The sequence below is a fragment of the Bos taurus genome, chromosome 24, assembly GCF_002263795.3.
Source record: "Bos taurus isolate L1 Dominette 01449 registration number 42190680 breed Hereford chromosome 24, ARS-UCD2.0, whole genome shotgun sequence".
NCBI lineage: Eukaryota > Metazoa > Chordata > Mammalia > Artiodactyla > Bovidae > Bos > Bos taurus.
The window spans coordinates 32,871,478-32,890,960 of record NC_037351.1 but is presented as its reverse complement, the minus strand read 5'-3'; the positions used below and the strand labels follow the sequence as shown (position 1 = coordinate 32,890,960).

At 44.8% G+C, this 19,483-nt stretch overlaps 1 protein-coding gene across 3 annotated transcripts in view; it reads left to right on the top strand.

Moving 5' to 3' along the window:
* The window catches only part of LAMA3 (laminin subunit alpha 3), a 260,515-nt gene that overhangs the window by 80,230 nt on the left and 160,802 nt on the right, over positions 1-19,483 (top strand). For all 3 annotated transcript variants that reach the window (XM_024984437.2, XM_059881027.1, XM_059881028.1), the window contains 4 exons: positions 3,197-3,287; positions 5,582-5,713; positions 6,687-6,752; positions 14,815-14,949. In XM_024984437.2, the coding sequence (XP_024840205.1) occupies positions 3,197-3,287; positions 5,582-5,713; positions 6,687-6,752; positions 14,815-14,949 (424 nt within the window). The remainder of the gene's footprint in view (positions 1-3,196; positions 3,288-5,581; positions 5,714-6,686; positions 6,753-14,814; positions 14,950-19,483) is intronic.

The window sequence follows — 19,483 nt, the reverse complement described above, 5'->3', positions numbered from 1 at the left end:
TGATTGGGTTGACTGGAATTTAGCTAAGAGGTGTATATAGCAGAGGAGGGTATATGTATATCTGCCTCAAGATATTCATTAAAAATTGTGTAAAATGTTCATGAATTTAGTCTATATTCTGTCTTGTTTGCTTTTAGAATGATATTTTGTTAATGTTGCCATTAAAGAGGCACTGTACATGAAGTGCCTATTTGTATGGAACCAGGGATACACACCCTCAGAGAGACCCACCACTCTCTGCATGTCTCCCTCTCCACACATTTTATATCATCTGTCATCACAGTTAATTAAATACAAGTAAATATGCACCATAGGTTTGTTATGAATCATTAGGTTTTGTGACTAAGTGAAAGACCCCAGGATCTTGTTAAAGCTATGTATCACAGGACCTTCAGGTGATTTGCGTGGGTTTTGTGACTAAGTGAAAGACCCCAGGATCTTGTTAAAGCTATGTATTACAGGACCTTCAGGTTGATTGCTGGGTTTTGTACTAAGTGAAAGACCCCAGGATCTTGTTAAAGCTATGTATCACAGGACCTTCAGGTGATTTGCGTGGGTTTGTGACTAAATGAAAGACCCCAGGATCTTGTTAAAGCTATGTATCACAGGACCTTCAGGTGATTTGCGTGCACATAAAAGCTGCAGGTACACTAGACTGAACTTTGTTGAAGGATATTTATGAAAACCCTATAATGGACGTCATGTTAGTGATGAAGTACTGAACTCTTTCCTTCTAAAGACTGGAGAACAAGAAAGGATTCTTGTTACAGTGTCCTGGAGGACGCAACCATTGCATAGACAAGGGGAAAAAAAGTATTAAGGTCAGAAAGGAAGAAGTAGAACTAGTAGAACTGTTTCTGTTTGGAGATGACATTATTGTTTATGTAAAAAGGCCTAAGAAGTATACAAGACAATTACCAGAACTAATAAGCGAATTCAGTAATATTGTAGGGTACAATGATAATATAGAAAAACTAGTTGTATTTATATATACTAGTAGCAAACACTAGGAAAATGAAGTTAAAATTTGATGAAAAATAGTATATAAAACATAAAATGCTTAGGAACAAATTTAGCGAAAGACATGTAAGACCTCTCTGTTAAAGCTAAAAAGCTTTGCTGAGAGATATCTAGAAAAAACTAAATAAAATAGAAAAATGTAATGTATTTATGGATTAGAAGACTCAGTAGTATTAAGATGTCAGTTTTCCCCAAATTGCTGTACAGAGATAATGGAAGTTCTTTTTTATTTTTTATAAAGACGTTGACATGTGGATTAAAATTTATATGGTTATATAAATGACCTAGCATATTCAAAGTTGTCTTGAAGAAACTAAATAAAATTGAAGAACTTATCATACTTCAAGATTAACTGTAGAGCTACAGTAATCGAAACACTGCTACTGACATAAGGCTGGAAGAACAGATCAGCATTGCACAACAGGAAGCACAGAAGCAGACCCAGACTTGGATCATTTTATGTCCACAGTGGACATTTTATTTTTGATAAAAGTACCGAGGCAATCTAATGGCAGGAGGTGGAGAGAGAAGAGAAAGTCCTTTTCAACAAATGGTTCTGGAGTAACTGAATTTTATATGGGGAAAAGTTAACTTTGACCATTCATCTCAAACATACATAAAAAACTAAATTGATGTGGATCAGACCCAAAATAAAGTTAAAACTTTAAGCTTTAGAGAAAAATATAGGAGATAATCCTTATGATTCAGAGGATGAGCAAAGTTTCCTTAGGTCACCGAAAACAATAACTATGAAAAATAGACAAATTAGACTTCATCAAAATGAAAAACTTCTGCTCACAAAAGGCACTGCAGAAAATGAATAGGCAAGCCATGAATGGGGAGAAAATATTCCCAAAACATCAATCTGATGATTGGTTGGTATCCAGGATGTATAAAGAACTCCCACAACTCAGTAATAAAAAGACAAATAACCTAATACAATTGCAAATGGTTTGAATATCCACTTCACAGAAAGTGGATGTATGAATGGTCAACAAGCATACAATAAACACTTCATGAAACTGGGTATATGAGTGGCCAATAAGCATACAAAGGGCTTAGCGTCATCAGTCATCAGAAAAAAACTGGGACCCAAGTTCAACCTGATGTGCTCTGTCAGAAGCCATAGTGGCCAATAATGGAGTTGAGGGGTCATTGGCATTTGCTGGAAGAGAGGGTGGACCACAGCTGTTTCCTATTTGTCCAAGATGTTTATGCATGTAAATGAAGTCAAAGATGTGGCCAATGTGGTTTTGACCTCAGTGTTAAAGTGAATTCAGATTTTAGCCCACAGGACAAGAAGTGGTAGTAAATAAAAGTCTGTAATTAATAAAATCATGTTGAAGGGGAGAGGATCCAGAAAGGGTCCTTGTTTTCTCTGTGTTCTATGCAGACTCCTTTTGAATCAGTGTTATATTTGTTTTTTTTTTTTTAATTTCCTATTGCCTTTCCTTTCATTAACGAAAGAATATTGTCCTTCTGATTGTTTCCAAATTGGGAGAGGGGGAGCAGAATTGACCTAGATCCATCCTTTATAGTTCTTGGAAATTGATGGTGCATGTTGGGTAATTTGATTTTCTGGCAATTACAAGGATTAGCTGTGAAATATAAAAGGCTGCCTTGTATTGTACTTTAAAATGAGCTCTGTGTGTGAGACACATGCCTACATTTTCCATTCTCAGAGCAGAAATGTTTGGGAAATGGTTTTAGAGTAAAGCAAAGATAAAATTTTGAAATGACGAGAGGAGTTGTAGGTGCAGTTTCTTTCAAAACTGAAGAAGATAAAAATACACACATGGCCCTTTATTCCCAGGGTTAAACCTAAAGGTGATCTATTATCCATTCATCACTGTCAAATGAAGCTTGGAAGAGTGGCCATCTGGAGTTTTTGCTCACTCAGATATCAGGTGCTTCAGTAAGAGGTAGCGAGGAAAACTTGGCCTGTTCAGTTCGTGGTCTCATTTCCTCTTCCAATGGGAAAAAATTCCAGAGCCAAGTTCAAGCCAGTGTCCTATGATAAATCTTGGAGACTCAAGGTCAAGATCTGTGCTTTTTTTTTTCTTCAGTGATTTTAACATTACAGTTGTGTATGACAGAATTATTTCTCAGGATGAATAGCACAAAATAAGGGCTTCTCCTATATTCTTCCCTCTAAGTTCCTTTTGTTTCTTTCTAGCATAACACAGCCGGTGTAAACTGTGAGAAGTGTGCTAAGGGCTATTACCGCCCTTATGGCATTCCGGTCCATGCCCCCGATGGCTGCATTCGTAAGTTTCATTCCAATTTGGTGTGTCTTAGACTTTGGCCACCTCATGCGAAGAGTTGACTTATTGTAAAAGACTCTGATGCTGGGAGGGATTGGGGGCAGGAGGAGAAGAGGACGACAGAGGATGAGATGGCTGGATGGCATCACTGACTCGATGGACGTGAGTCTGGGTGAACTCCAGGAGTTGGTGATGGACAGGGAGGCCTGGCGTGCTGTGATTCATGGGGTCGCAAAGAGTTGGACACGACTGAGCAACTGAACTGAACTGAACTGAACTAGACTTCAGGGAGATCATTGGGCTAAATTAGGATTGGCTAATAATTCCTTTTGTTTTCTCTCTCTCTTCATATTATTGGTTCTACTCCTTACTGTGTGACCTCAGTTACATGTCTCTCTGAGAATCAGATTTCTTCTATATAAATGGAAATGATAATCTAGTCTCTAAGATTAAGTGAATTGTCATCAAAACCAATGGCAGTCCAGCGATTAAGACTATGCTTCCAGTGCAGGGATCATGGATTTGATCCCTGGTCAGGGAACTATGATCCTGCATGCCACGTAGCATGGCCACACGCACACAAAATAAATTAAATAACAATAGTAAGAATAAAATAATTTCTTTTTGAAAAGAAACACACCAAAAAAACTACCTGGGAGAATACTGAGACTTGGGCCTGTCCCATACTAGGCCTGCAACAAATGTTTTCTGTTGTTTTGGCATGTTTCTGTGATCTCCAGTAATTTCAGATTTCATCAGAATTAGCATAAGACACATAGCAATGATTTCATAAGGATTTACGAATAGTCATAATATTCAAAATAGTTATGATTCATTGAGCCCTTGCTATATACAAGGCAATGCCTGAATAATTTCACAAATTTCTTTTCTCACAACAAAGTTAATGTATTATTAGTCTCCTTTTTAGATGTAGAGAAATCGAAGGGTCTTAGTAGTTGAGTATTTTGGCCCAGGTGACAGAACCACTAACTAGTAGGCTAGGATATTGCTCATATCTGTCAGTGCCGCTGTAACCTACCGCTTCCATTGTGCAGAAAAACACCACTTTTTCCTCCTGTGCAATCATCAGCCATAGAGCAGATTATGGACTTTATTCAGCATGTGAAAGTTATTTTACTCCTTTATGTTCTCTGGCTATTGCAGTTAGAAAACAATTCCATTCCTGAAGTTGACTTCCATGCCCACCTTCCCCCCAGATTCATTCATTGTATCACTAAGGTTTGAGGGCATCATCGTTGTTAAAAGTGGGTCTCTGTTTTCCCTCGATCTTCCACATCATCCCATGAAGTATGACCATCATTTTTCTTGTGTTCACAAAAAAGAGGCCTTGGCTAAGGAAAACGGGACATTGTGAATATAGTCTTGCCTTATTAGGAACCTCAGTTTTCCATCACTTCTCTAGTTTCTTTCTTTGTCGCTGAGATGGTCTCCTGGAGGTATTAGAGGCATAGCATTAAGAATCCACTGGACACATGAATAATAACAAATTAAACAAAGGACCTCAGGAGAGGCCAGGCTTGGGGGATGCTTGGTGCTCATGACTTCTGCAGCCTCCTGGGTCCTCACTGCACAGGGACTCAGCTGAGCTGTGATGGTATTTTCGTTGCCCAAGGTGAGGACTTTGGCCAGGTCAGGGGAAGTGAGGGCGTTACCAAGCATTTTACAGCCCAAGTCTGTCCCTCTGGAGTGCAAACCTGACCATCATGTAGGTCAGAAAAACTGCCTTCAGTAAGTCTTATCATTTGATTCTAACATTTGGATTATGGACATGATGTTGCTGTGCTGTCCACGGATTATATATCAGTGTCTAGGCATCTCACACTCATGTCCACAATACAGCTGTGTAACGAGGAGCACTCTGGACATTGGCATCTGGCTCATAGCCAGGAGAGGCTCTGCCCACCCAGCCCCTCCAATGGGGGGACAGTGCCTTTTGCCTCTTGCATGGTGGCTGGGTGGTGCTCACATCATAAACCACATCCTGGAGGACTTCCAAGTGTAACTGCTCATTAAAGCCTATTTCTGAGGGCCACGGGGTTGGGTCACTGCAAACCATCCACCAGGTATGAAGTGGAAAGCAATGGCCTTTCAGGAACACACGTGGATCAGTGATGAAGGACTGGATTGGCCAAAAAGTTAGTTTGGGTTTTTTCGTAGCACCTTATGAAAATACCCAAATGACCTTTTCAACCAACCCAGTAATAAGGACATTAGGAAATATTGGCCTTAAGAGGTGCAATGAAGGACGGACCCTCTGAAACTGGGGTTTCTCTTAGCCTGCAGCTGCCACCCGGAGCATGCGGAGGACTGTGAGCAGGGCTCCGGCCGCTGCACCTGCAGGCCCAACTTCCGCGGAGACCACTGTGAGGAGTGTGCGGCCGGCTACTATCATTTCCCAGTTTGCTCCAGTAAGTCCTGGTGGTAGAAGGGGAGGCCTGGCTTCTTGGCGCTTACCTGGGCTTTGTGCATCGACCCCTGAGGGCGTGGCGGGTGGGGCGGGGAAAGAGAGGGGGACAGAAATAGGGCCAGGAAGGCTGTATTGGGTTGGCCAAAACTAAGTTCACTAGTTTCAGGGTCACTGTTCAATGAGGATCCACTTCCACTGTCAGGTGTCCCATTTTGGAGGACAAATTATATAACCATCTTAGAGTTAAAGGAGCTGACTTTTAAGCCCAAACATAGTAACACTGAATCAGGACTTAGTCAATTTAGAATCCTTAATTATTGGAGAGAAGCTGAGCAGAAATTGTATTTTCATAAGCAAAGTTTTAGAGTAAAAACTTGTAAGGAAGCATTTTTTTAAAACTAGTCTCAATTTTACATTAAAGAACAAAAGAAGATACTAAAGGGACTTGTCTGGTGGCCCAGTGGTTAAGAATCCATCTGCTAGTGCAGAGGACACAGGTTCGATTCCTGCTCCAGGAAGATTCCACGTGCCTTGGGGCAGCTCGGCCCGTGCAATACAACTATGAAGCCCACAAGCCTAGAGCCCATGCTTTGCAACAAGAGAAGCCACTGCAATGAGAAACCCATGCACAGCAATGAAAACCCAGTGCAGCCAAAGTTAGTTAATTAAGTTTTTAAAAAGATAGTAAAGAAGTCCAGTTCAGCCCTAGTTGACTGGGACTTAGCCATTGTGAGCACAGAATATCCATTTCTGTTCGTTAGTATGCACATCACACTCATGTCTGACCTTCCTGGTTCTAGATGCTACATTTTTAAGTGTAGCAATATTTCCTTTTTTTTTTTTTTCCCCCAGTTGGTTTTCACACACTGCTTTCACTACATTGGAGTGGGCATCTTCCTAGTTACTGCATTTACTGTTTTACTATGCTGTGTCCTTAATTTTTCTCTGTATTTTTCAATAAACTATTTTTCTAGGAATTCCCATCCTTCCTATTTCTACTCCAAGTCCAGAGGATCCAGTAGCTGGAGATATAATAAAAGGCAAGTAATTTCTCACTTGGTTTAACTTCAGTAAAAATGTTCTCTATATTCCTTTCCTTCTTCTACACACATGGCTATGTCCAAGTTCAAATCATTCTTACGGGAGCTTGGTGGTGCCTTGTGGGTGTGTTGCGTTTGGACTCTTCACCCCCCTGCCCCTTCAACCTCTAATCCTGTCTGTGCTTTGCAAAGGCACTGCCTGATGAAGGGGACTAAGCCATTTGGATTGTCTGTCTCCAGTTTGCTCAGAAAACTTCAGTGACAGTCAGCTGCCTGCCGTCTGTCTTGATTCTCCATGAAGGGACTTTGAGAAAGGGACTGAATGCAAGCAGTTCGTTTGGGAAGTCACCCCAAGAAGCATCAGTAAGGGAGTGAGTCTGAGACTGAAGGGGGCCTTTTTGAAGTTGCCTTAGCAAGCTTGGTCCTGCGGTAGTTCCTGGAGCTGTAGCCCTCTTGGCAGCTCTGGGAGACAGCAGAGAACTTGCTCAGCATTCCCCCAGCTGAATGGAGAACTTCAGTCACCTGCTGGGTCGGGAGGGCTGCCTCTGGGGCATTAACTCTCCGGACCTGGCCTGCAGGGGGCCAAGGAGCTGCTGCAGCCAGAAAAGTGCTCAGGGAAGAGAGTGGCCTGGTGTGCGGAAGCAGGCTTTGGGGTGGAGAGGTGCTCTGCCTACGTAATCCCTGATTCTGCACGTGTTTGGTGAGCACCTACTATGTGTCTGACACTGTTCTGGCTGCAGGGGACTTAGCAGTGAAATAAATTTCCCAGCTGTCCTACAGCTTATACAACTTATATTTTAGTTGGGGGTAGGGTGTGGGCAACTCATAAAGTAACATATTTAACATATAAACAAGCAAAATCACAAACGTGTTAGATGGTTAATATGCAGGGTTGTGTCTTGTACAAGGTGCTCCTTTTAAATGGGAATCATTCACAATGGGGAACTTACGCATCCTTCAGGCTGTGTCTCATATTATTGGTGTAAAATACTTCAGTTAAGAATTTCCAAACGCAGGTGATGGATCTCACAGATTCAAGGTTACTTTGGGGATATTTGAAGTTACTGACTCCCTATAATAAAGGTTGGCCAGATTTCTGTTCATTTAATCTCATTAAAAGGATCACAAAAAGGTACTGATTTATCTAAAGAGAAGTAATCCATCTGCTTACTTTGCCAACAAAGGTCCATCTAGTCAAGGCTATGGTTTTTCCAGTGGCCATGTATGGATGTGAGAGTTGGACTGTGAAGAAAGCTGAGCGCCAAAGAATTGGTGCTTTTGAACTGTGGTGTTGGAGAAGACTCTTGAGAGTCCCTTGGACTGCAAGAAGATCTAACCAGTCCATTCTAAAGGAGATCAGTCCTGGGTGTTCTTTGGAAGGACTGATGCTAAAGCTGAAACTCCAGTACTTTGGCCACCTCATGCAAAAAGTTGACTCACTGGAAAAGACTCTGATTCTGGGAGGGATTGGGGGCAGGAGGAGAAGGGGACGACAGAGGATGAGATGGCTGGATGGCATCACCGACTCGATGGACATGAGTTTGGGTGAACTCCGGGAGTTGGTGATGGACAGGGAGGCCTGGCGTGCTGCGATTCATGGGGTTGCAAAGAGCTGGACACAACTGAGCGACTGAACTGAACTGAATCCATCTGCAATACAGAAGACACAGGAGATGTGGGTTCAATCTCTGGGTCAGGAAGATCCCCTGGAGGAAGAAATGGCAACCCACTCCAGTATTCTTGCCTGGGAAATCCCATGGACAGAGGATCCTGGCGGGCTACAGTCCATGGGGTTGCAAAGAGTCAGACACAACTGAAGCAACTGAGCACACATGCATGCACACACTTGGTCACTTGGGGACAGTACCTGTGCTTGACTTACCTTCTGATCCCCACGGCATGGTATTCTACCCATAGTCAGTACAGCAAGTGTTTCCTTAAATGTTTTCCGTTTGATTAGAATGGGGCTCACCTTTTGAGCCTGGATTACCATGCACATCTCTGGTCTCCTTCCACAAGCATGTTTTAGATACTCTGTTTCTGGTCTGTTTCCAGTAACCCCTTTGTTATTCTGTTTCCTTTTCTCCCCAGATAGGCCTGTGGTGAGTTATGGAAGGAAATTTAATTGAATTTGAAGGAAAGTTCTTCTGTTACAAAATATTGGGGAAGCCTCAGAACACAGCCTTGAGGAAAAGAAATTCCACTTAGTGCAGTTAGATTTATTTGGGAATTTGAAAGCAGAGAGATCCCGTTCAATTTGATTTTCTACTAATGCACTTTAAAAACACCCAGTGTGGGGCCTGACCTCTGGCAGTGAACCTTAGGAGCACGAACATCTCAGCTGCCAGGAGATATACAATACTGGATGATACCAGGTCTCCCCCATCCCTGAGGATTTTAGTTCATTGAGGCCTATTGATGCTTTAATGTCTTCTCAGTGTTTCTTAGAGCTGTGTTTAAGAACCTGCTGTTACAAAATCTAAATGCCTGTGTTTCACCCTCAGATCTTAAATCTAGATTTCCAGGGTGAAGTTCAGCCTGGTGTTTTGAACAGATTTTCTAGATGATTCTGGCCTGTCTCTTGCATGCGTGCTAAGTCATTTCAGTCCTTTCCGACTCTTTGTGACCCTGTGGACCGTAACCCACCAGGCCCCTCTGTCCATGGGATTTTCCAGGTAAGAATACTGGAGTGGGTTGCCATGCCCTCCTCCAGGGGATCTTCCCGACCCAGGGATTGAACCAGCTTCTCTTATGTCTCCTGCATTGGCAAGTGGGTTTCGCTAGTGCCACCTGGGAAGATTTCCAGGGGTGAAGTTCAGGCTGGTATTTTGAACGTATTTTCTAGATGATTCTGGTGTATGTCTCTTGTTAAGAACCACTGCTCTGGTTAGAAGAAATTTGTATTTCATGGTTGGCAGACTTTCCTGTAAAGATATAGTAAATATTTTCAGCTTTGTAGGCAAAGTTGCGTGTACTCAACTCTGCTGTTGTAACATGAAAAGAATAGACAATACACGAATGAATGAGCTTGGCTGTGTCCCAGTAGAACTTTGTTTACTAAAACAAAAGGATCTGGCCCTCAGGCCTTAGTTTACAGATCCTGGGGCTCTATCAGCATCTTTCGAGTTTGGGATTCCACACCCAGGCAATGATGTTTTCCTAGGAGATTCCAGTGTGCAGCCCAGATCGAGAAGTCCTGTTCTAGAAATTCCATAGGCTCAGTTCCAGACACTTGAAACAAAGGAGACTTGAAGCGAAACGACAGAACCGTTTTGCAGGCCAGAATGTTTTTAGCTTTACGCGACCCTGGATATTATTGGGATTTTCTGGGTCCAAGTGATCATTTATAACCACTTGGCATTTATTTTTAGAAAGTTCACGTTTAGTAGACACATCTTCAAGGGCTCTTTTTGAAAATGAAAGGATACACGAAACATTCACTCTAGAGGGACACTGGCTTCTGGGTACTCTTTTATTCCTCCAAGTTCAAATGAAGAGTGGTAAAGAGCAAAATCAGCAGCTGCAGAAAGACTCTAAGTGCTTACTTTAGGAGAGTGATGCCATCTTGGGATGGGTTTGTAGAGCAGCCCATTTGGTTGGAGGACATGTCTGCCTAGAGCTTCCTTGACCCCGTGAAAAGGTTTTGATTCCCCTGATCACTTTGTAAGGAGCTAGTTGTGATTGTTGTTTAGTTGCCAAGTTGTGTCCGACTCTTTGCGACCCCATGGACTGTAGCCTGCCAGGCTCCTCTGTCCATGGGATTCTCCAGGCAAGAACACTGGAGTGGGTTGCCATTTCCTTCTCTAGAGGAGCTACTTGCCCTTGCCAACTTGTGAGTCAGTGTGGGCGGGTCTGTGCTAATGAAGAGAACTCTGAGAGTTGGGGGTGACAGCCTGCTGGGGCATGCCTTTGCGCTCTGTCCCTCCCCCGGCTGGGCATTTTAACCTGCCTGGCAGGGTGGGGCAGCCACTGTTGGCATGGAGACAGGCCAGATACGGCTTAGAGAGAGACAGGTGAATTCTGATATCTTAGTTTGGCGGCTCTCTGTAGATGCCAGTAAAACAGAATTTAAGGAATGGTGTTTACCAAAGAGAACTGGAGTCTTGAATATTTAGCATATTCTCCATTCATTGGACTCTTATTAAGTGCCTCCTCGGTACCAGGCATGGCTGAGGCAGCTGCTAGTTCACAGTCCCTGCTCCCTGGAAGCCCCCAGGCCTGCAGGAGACACACCGGCAAACAGTTACAACAGCAGGAGTTAATCCTATGACCTGGCAAGGTGGTGGTGGTTTTGTCGCTGAGTCATGTCCGACTCCTACAACCCCATGGACTGCAGCCCGCCAGGCTACTCTGTCTATGGGGTTTCCCAGGCAAGAACACTGAGTAGGTTGCCATTTCCTTCTCTAGGGGATGTTCCTGACCCAAGGATTGAGCCTGCATCTCCTACATTGCAGGCAGATTCTTTACCATCTAAGCCACCAGGCAAGAACACGGAACAATAGGAACAGACCCGAGGGTCATCCTTATAGCTTCTTACAAAAGGGAGGGAAGGAAAATAGGAAGGTACATGGGAAGGATGGGAAGAAGAATGGAGGAAGGAAAGAAGGAAAGAAAAAGATAGAGTTCTAGAAGGGCTTCCTGGGACCAGGAGAAAGCCTTGAGAACATTACAGATTTGTATATATTGAGGTGGCCTAAACATCATTTGGAGTTTTCCATAAGATGTTATGGTGATGATTTTATAGCAAGTGATAGGAAAGCATCTTGATACACCTTTTTTTAGTTTATGCAAAAGAGCTGCATGGGCTCTGGCAGCAGGAAGGCTCTGGAACTCTGGAAGGAGGGGAGGATTCCAGCCTCCTTCCTAAGATACAGGCATGACGACCTGATGAGGAGGTGGGAGGTGAGGGTGGAGGAGAAGCGAGGGGCCTCAGAAATCTCTGGTTCCTGCACCGTGTGGGAGTATTTGCCAGATATCTTAAAAGGTGTCAGGAGAACATGATAACCACTGCACTACAAAAAGCACACCTAAGTTAAAAAGTAAATTTCAGAAACAGAAATTTAGCAATGCATAGGTACTCAATGCTTTTTTTCTGTTTACAGATGGTAGTAAATCTAGATTCCTTGGACTTCAATGCCAATGTCAAGTTCAAGTTTCTTACTGAATTCCAATGCCTGGTTTATCACCAAGACTGTAGTTGACAGTAAACCTCTGCATTTCACTGTGGTGGTCTCAGCCTCTGGGGCTGTGGCACTGGGGCCTCGTGTGGCAGCTGTGATGGACAGACAGGGTGGTGCTCATGCCAGCCTGAGTTCCAAGGCTTCTCTTGTGATGAATTATACCCTTGGACACATTTAGTGCCTCTTTTGTCAAGTTAGGTGACTGTTCGATTGAAGTATGAGCAAGTTAGAGATTATACAAAGACTGTAGAATTGTTCTGATTTACCCAGATCTTTTTTTATTCATTATTGTAAATAATAATAATAATGATAATTCTACAACTCTGTTACCAAGCTTTTACATGAAAAAGGGCAAAGGGAAGGAGTGGGATTTAGCTAGCTCTTCAGATTATCTACTATTTTTAACCCTTGTAGAAAATCTTTCCAAAGTGCACAAGGCTTCTCTTCCTTGAGAAGTAGGAGTGACCCAGTCAAATCTTTGATCAACCTTAGGGACTGCCTCGAGGGACCATGTTGCAGGTGTAGATGTTAATGTTCTTGATAGAAATGTAGATACTTTAAATACAAGAATGATTTGGATATGTATACTAATCTAGAACATACCTTGAACACAGCTTTTAAAATCAGTTCTCAGCTTGTATCCTTCACATCATATAAAGGGCATGGGGCTTTAAAACCAGGCTGACCAGGATTCACATTCCTACTCAGCGTTTCTGGCTGTGTGACCTCGGGCAAGTTAAGTAACCTTTCTGAGCCTCTTTTTTCTCACCTATAAAATGCTTATCTTAACAGGACTCTTGCTTGACCTCATTATCTATCTATCTATAACAAAGTCAAGCAAGAGCCCTGTCTTTCTGAGAAATGCTTCTTGATTAAGACATCCTGTACGTGGCAGCAGGTGTCCTGAGGTGAGCTCTCCCTAAGTGTTTAGTCTGGTAGGTTTTTCCTTCATCTATTGCTGCCTTTCACTATCTATTTAGCCTCTAAATTTAGTGGCTAAAAACAACATGACTTATTTCTTGCGATCATGTGGCTTGGCGGGACAGTCCTTCTGCCGAACTTGCTGGAAGGTCCACTCGGGACAGCTCAGTGTCTCTCTCCCTGTGGCCCTTTGTCCTCGAGGAGGTCAGCCAGAGTACCCCCTCACCCCCAGCGATCTCAGGGTTCCCAGAGCGTGAGAAGGGAAGCCACAAAACCTGTCATAAATCCACAAAGCTACAAAACCTGGGCTCTGAAATCCCAGGACAGCGCTTTCCCCTTATTCTACTGGTCAAAGTCAGTCATGAGGCCAGTAAGTGGTTTCAGTAATTAAAGTGTGAGAGACAAACCCAAGTTAAGGCAGAGAGCGGGCAAGGGATGGGGGAGCTGCCGGTACAGAGTGGGTGGGGGAGGCCTTGCTGAGGTGGTGACTCCCGCACAGAGACCTGAAGGATGAGAGGGAACGCAGAAAGGGTGCTGCCCGCGAGGACCGACCGGCCAGAGCGGACGTCCTGAGACAGACAGGAGCTCGCTGTCTGCTGGGAAGGGCTGGTCCCTGCAGGCTTGAAATGAGCCCGGTGAGGTCCTCCAGAGCCTCTGATCTGGCTCTGATCAGGGCTGAATGGATGTCCATCTCTTTTCTTCTAAACAATGGAAGTGGAAATATGTTTAATTCAAGATAGTCATTCAGTGGGAATCTATTAAGTTGAAATTTTACTAAATAGGGCTTATGTGTGTGTGCATGGTCAGTCGCTCATTTGTGTCTGACTCTTTGCAAACCCGTGGACTGCAGCATGCCAGGCTCCTCTGACCATGGGGATTCTCCCGGCAAGAATACTGGAGTGGGTTGCCATGCCCTCCTCCAGGGGATCTTCCCAACCCAGGCATCGAACCCAGGTCTCCTGCATTACAGGTGAATTCTTTACCATCTAAACCACCAGGGAAGCCCAACTAAGGCTCAGTTTAGGGGAAAAAATTGTTCCCACGGGCATGGATGCTAAAAGATTATAGATACTTTGTAAACTAATGTCTGCCCTAGAGGTTTCTGAATGGCACTGATCTTTCCTGGTGAGATGCCTTACTCCCTTTAAGATGAGTCTTTCTCAGGGTTAGGAATGTGTGTAAACCATTTGTTGTTCAGTCACTAAGTTGTGTCTAACTCTTTGCCACCCCATGAACTGCAGCAAACCAGGCTTCCCTGTGCTTCACTGTCTCCAAGAGTTTGCTTAAATTCATGTCTGTTGAGTTGGTGATGCTATCTAACAGTCTCATCTTCTGCTGCCCCCTTCTTCTTTTGCCTTCAATCTTTCCCAGCATCAGTCTTTTCCAATGAATTGGCTTTCCACATCAGATAGCCAAAGTATTGGAGTTTCAGCTTCAGCATCAGTCCTTCCAATGAATATTCAGGGTTGACTAGTTTGATCTCCTTGAAGTCCAGGGGACTCTCAAGAGTCTTCTCCAACACCACAGTTCAAAAGCATCAATCCTTTGGCCCTCATCCTTCTTTATGGTTCAACTCTCCTATCTGTCCATGGCTAGTGGAAAAACCATAGCTTTGACTATATGTATGTTTGTTGGCAAAGTGATGTCTCTGCTTTTTAGTACACTGTATAGACTTGTCATAATTTTCCTTCTAAGGAGGAAGCGTCTTTTAATTTCGTGGCTGCAGTCACCATCCGCAGTGAATTCAGAGCCCCAAAAATAAAATCTGCCATTGTGCCCACTTTTACCCCATCTATTTGCCTTGAAGTGATGGGACTGGATATAAACTATAGAGAGTTCTCTATAGAGAACTCAGAATCTGGGTTTCCACGGCAGACACTGGGGTGAAGGGAGAGACACACAAAGGGATGAAGGATGGAGAGCCCCTCTGAATGTCTCTTCCTCTTTGCTCCTCTTCGCAGGCTGTGACTGTAACTTGGAAGGAGTTCTCCCTGAAATCTGTGATGCCCAAGGGAGGTGCCTGTGCCGCCCCGGCGTGGGGGGCGCTCAGTGTGACGCCTGCCGCCCGGGTTTCTACTCCTTCCCTATTTGCCAAGGTAAGTGAGCAATGTGAACATGGTGACCGTCAGTCCCCCGAGATAAGTTTCCTCCTAAGGAAATTCAGAAGCTCCTTTTGGCAGAACCGTGTGGCCTCCCGTTTAAGCGAACGAGCTGCTGGCTCATGTGTGTATGTTACGCGTGACCGTCCTACCCCGGCCATGTCGCCGCCCTTATTTTGTCTCTCACCCTTACCCTTCTTCCTCCCCAGCGGTCAGCCTGTGGGCTCTGGAGAGGAGGTGGTACCTGAACAGCGTTTAGGAACCTGCCAGGCAGACATGGGGGAGGAGGCTGGGGATTCCAGGATGGAGGACAGCACACGCAAAACCGCAGCCTCCTCCTTCTCCACTGGGTTTGTCTCTTAGTCTCCCATCCCAGTAAGAGTCACTGAAGGGGCTGGAGGGAGGGAGAGGGAGGAGTCTGGCCCAGGCCCCGAAGAACAACAGGTGTGCGGGCAGTGATAAGTGTGTGCTAGGTTGCTTCAGTCGTGTCGGACTCTTTGCGACCCGATAGACTGTAGCCCTCCAGGCTCCTTTGTCCATGGGATTCTCCAGGCAAGAATACTGGAGTGGGTTGCCATTCCCTTCTCCAGGGGTATCTTCCTGATCCAGGGATCGAACCTGGGTCCTCCCCCATTGCAGGCTTCCCTGGTGGCTCAGACAGTAAAGAATCTGCCTGCAGTGCAGGAGACTCAGGTTTGATCCCTGGGTCGGGAAGATCCCCTGGAGAACGGAATGATGGCTACCCACTTTTCTGAACTAAGGGCTTGAACCAAACCCATAAGGTAAATCCCAAATTAATTCAAGGTATCTTAACTCCAACATTTCATTATGTATCACAAAGTGATAATAGAAATAACAGACATGGTAAATGTAATACGCTTGAATCGTCCCCAAACCATCCTCCCCTGCTCTGGCCTGTGGGAAGACTGTTCCATGAAACTGGTCCCTGATGCCAGGAAGGTTGGGAACCGCTGCTGTACCTCATTTTAAGAGCCTGTAGCCCCAGTCCTGGCTGATCTCCCTGTATGCACAGATGTCTGTATGCCACATCCCCAGCCCTCGCTTTTCTTCCTGGTCCTGGGCCTCTGTCCTCTGTCCCCCTTCTCAGCCTTGGCCTCTTGGGCCACAGAAACCCTCCGCAGTCCCTGCCCAGAGATTTGGATCACCTGGCAGCTGGGAGGGTAAGGAAAGGAATGGGGTATCTTTACTTTGTGTACCTTGACTTCCGCCAGAGAAGTTCAGTACTAGGAGTTGGAACACCCAGTGTGTTTCCCGTTGAAACGTCAGTACAGCTGATGCTTGTGTTGGAGTTGTACGAATCATCCCAGAGGCAGATTCAGTACTGAGCCGACTCTGGTCTGGGGTGGTAACCTCATCCTTGCAGGTATATTTTCTCCATGGAAGGACATCCCAAATAATGAAGTTTTAGAGCATGAGGTAGGGATGCTTACATGTCTAATTTAAGCTGTAGACCCCGAATGTCTCATTGACAAAGTGAAGAAGAACTAGCAGGTGGGAGACGAGGTGGAGACCTTCCATTTCAAGGTCCTCTAGGGGCCAATCTGGGCTTCCCTGGTGGATCAGATGGTAAAGAATCTGCCTGCAATGCAGGAGACCTGGGTTCAATCCCTGGGTTGGGAAGATCCCCTGGAGAAAGGGTATGACTACCCTCTCCAGTATTCTTGCCTGGAGAATCCCATGGACAGAGGAGCCTGGCAAGTTATAGTCCATGGGGTCACAAAGAGTCAGACTTGACTGAGCGACTACACTTTGACTTTTCAGGGACCAATCCCAGAGGAGCTTATGTTAGGAGCAGGCGAGGTTATGAGTAGTGAAGATGAAGTCTGACAAAAGACAGGAGGAGAAAGATCAGGGCAGCCTTGTTCCTGGCAGCGTGGAGAGGTGTGCCGCCGAGTTTGTTCTTCCAGATTTGAGCCATTAGGCTCTGGAAGCTTTTGGGATGCTCCCACATTCTGTTGCCAATGGTCTCCCTTCTCTGGTACTCACTTTTTCTAACAGCTTTTGTGATCTTTTAATTTTTTTTTCCTTTGGGCAGTGTTGAAGCCAGTGGCTGAAGGCCAGACATGCTGAAATCTGAACTTGGTCTAGCGTCAAGGTCTGACCCAGTATTTCAATTTGCAATCTTTCTTAGATGAAGTTGGTTGCTTGACCCATGGAATTTTAGAAGCGAACCAGTGTAGCCACAAACCCTACATCAGAGGGTCCAATACAGTCTAGCCAAAGAATGCTTGTGTGGCTTTGTTCTAACATTGCTTTAAATTTTTAAAAATTTTCTTAAAAAGAATCCTAAAACTCTTCCTAATTGTTCTTGCCAACTGCAGTCCAGCATTTATGTTTTGTATTAACTTAATTTGCTCCAGACTTTAAGCGCAAGGCTGTCTCCTTCTCATTTTATTTTGGATTCACTGAAGTGCTTGCAGTTTTCTTGATTGGAGCCGAAAGTCAAATCATAGATGTGAGGCCATGACGAGAGTCGTCTCTGTGTGTTTCAGTTTTATGTTTGTGTTGATGTCTGGCTCAGCACTTTGCACACTTGGTCCTTTGGTGGGGGAGTGCGGGAGGTGTTCTCTTTTCATCCTCTCCGTCCATCCTTCCTTCCTTCTTCTCCTTCTTGATTTTTCTTTTCCTCTTCCTTCCTTCTCCTGCTTTTTCCCTTGTGCAACTTGCTAAGTAGCTGCTACTGCTGCTGCTAAATCGCTTCAGTCGTGTCCGATTCTGTGCGACCCCATAGATGGCAGCCCACCAGGCTCCCCAATCCCTGCGATTCTCCAGGCAAGAACGCTGGAGTGGGTTGCCATTTCCTTCTCCAATGCACGAAAGTGAAAAGTGAAAGTGAAGTCGCTCAGTCGTGCTGGACTCTTAGCGACCTCATGGACTACAGCCTACCAGGCTCCCCTGCCCATGGGATTTTCCAGGCAAAAGAGTACTGGAGTGGGGTGCCATTGCCTTCTCTGAAGCAGCCACTAGTCAGCACTTAGAGCAGAGACCAGGAGGGTGGGAGTGTAGAAAATTAGGGCCTCCCATGGCTGGCACTGAAGCCTGTCACAGTGGAGCTGCCCCCAAACCTCAGTGTCCTGGGACCTGAACTGTCCCCATTGGAGTTTGCCATAGTCTTTGGGTTATAGGTAGTTCCTTAGAAAAGTTCTATATATATGTTACCAGTGCATGTCTAACCTCTTCCTACATGTCAGCGTATTCTCACAAATCAGACAAACTGGCCCTGGAAAGAGGCCAGATGCACCAGCAGATGGCAGGTGGCAGCGCAGGGGGAGGTTTCTGACCTGGGATTCGCCCCGGGAGAGCCCTCTCCCAGCCTTTCCAAGGGGAAAAACCAAATCCAGAAGGATGGGCCAAGTTCTGTGCAATTTTGCTTTGAAATGGCCCTTCGCTTTGCAGTTCAGTGTTTGTCTAGAACATTGAGGCGGTTGGAAGAAGCCTTGGGATTTTCTGTAGGTCTGATCAGTTAGCCAGAGAGGTGGAGGGTGTTCACTACGATGGAACTGAAATGCTGACTTTGTGGCTCTGATGGAGAAGGAGCCAGCCTGCTCTTCCAACAGAAGGAAGAGCTCCCAAAATCCTGAGCATCGAGAGCACCCCTGAAATAGTAAGGAGCTCTCTTTTCCTCGAAATTTACGTGTCGTCTGGCAGTGTCGCCTCACTCTGTGAGTTTATTCACTGACAGGGAAGAGGGTGGTGTTCCCAGAACATTGCCTCACACAGCAGTGCTGCAAGATTCAACGAGAAAACATATCAGTTGAACTACAGGGGTGGATCTGGAAAAGGATTTCAATAGTTGCTTATTCCTTCATTTAATAAATATCTATTTGGCATGTCATAGAGACCAGGACCCTATATGCAGGTCAAGAAACAATAGTTAGAACTGGGCATGTAACAGTGGACTGGTCCAAAATTGGGAAAGGAGTATGTCGAGGCTGTATATTGTCACCCTGCTTATTTAACTTACGTGAAGAGTACATCAGGTGAAATGCACATCAGGCTGAGTGAATTCCAAGCTGGTATCAAGATTGTTGGGTGAAATATCAACAACCTCAGATATGCAGATGATACCAGTCTAATGGGAGAAAGCAAAGAAGAACTAAAGAGCCTCTTGATGAGGGTGAAAGAGGAGAGTGAGCAACAGAGGATGAAATGGTTGGATAGCATCATCAACTCGACGGATGTGAGTTTGAGCAAACTCCAGGAGACAGTGAGGGACAGGGAAGCCTGGCGTGCTGCAGTCCATGGGGTTGCAAAGAGTCAGACATGACTGAGCAAGTGAACAACAACCAGAAAAAAAGACCAGGACTGTGCTCGAGGCTGGAAGATTTGAGGGGAGCACAGCAGACGGGCTCCCTGATTCCTTGTATTATTTAATATCATCATTTTTAAATACTCTTTGAGAATCAAAGTATCTCAAAGCAGAAGCACAGTGAAGAGCAGATGAGAAGAAAAGATTCCAGAAACTCAGAAGGACTGGGATCAAAGTAAAGAGTAGATTTAAAATATTTGC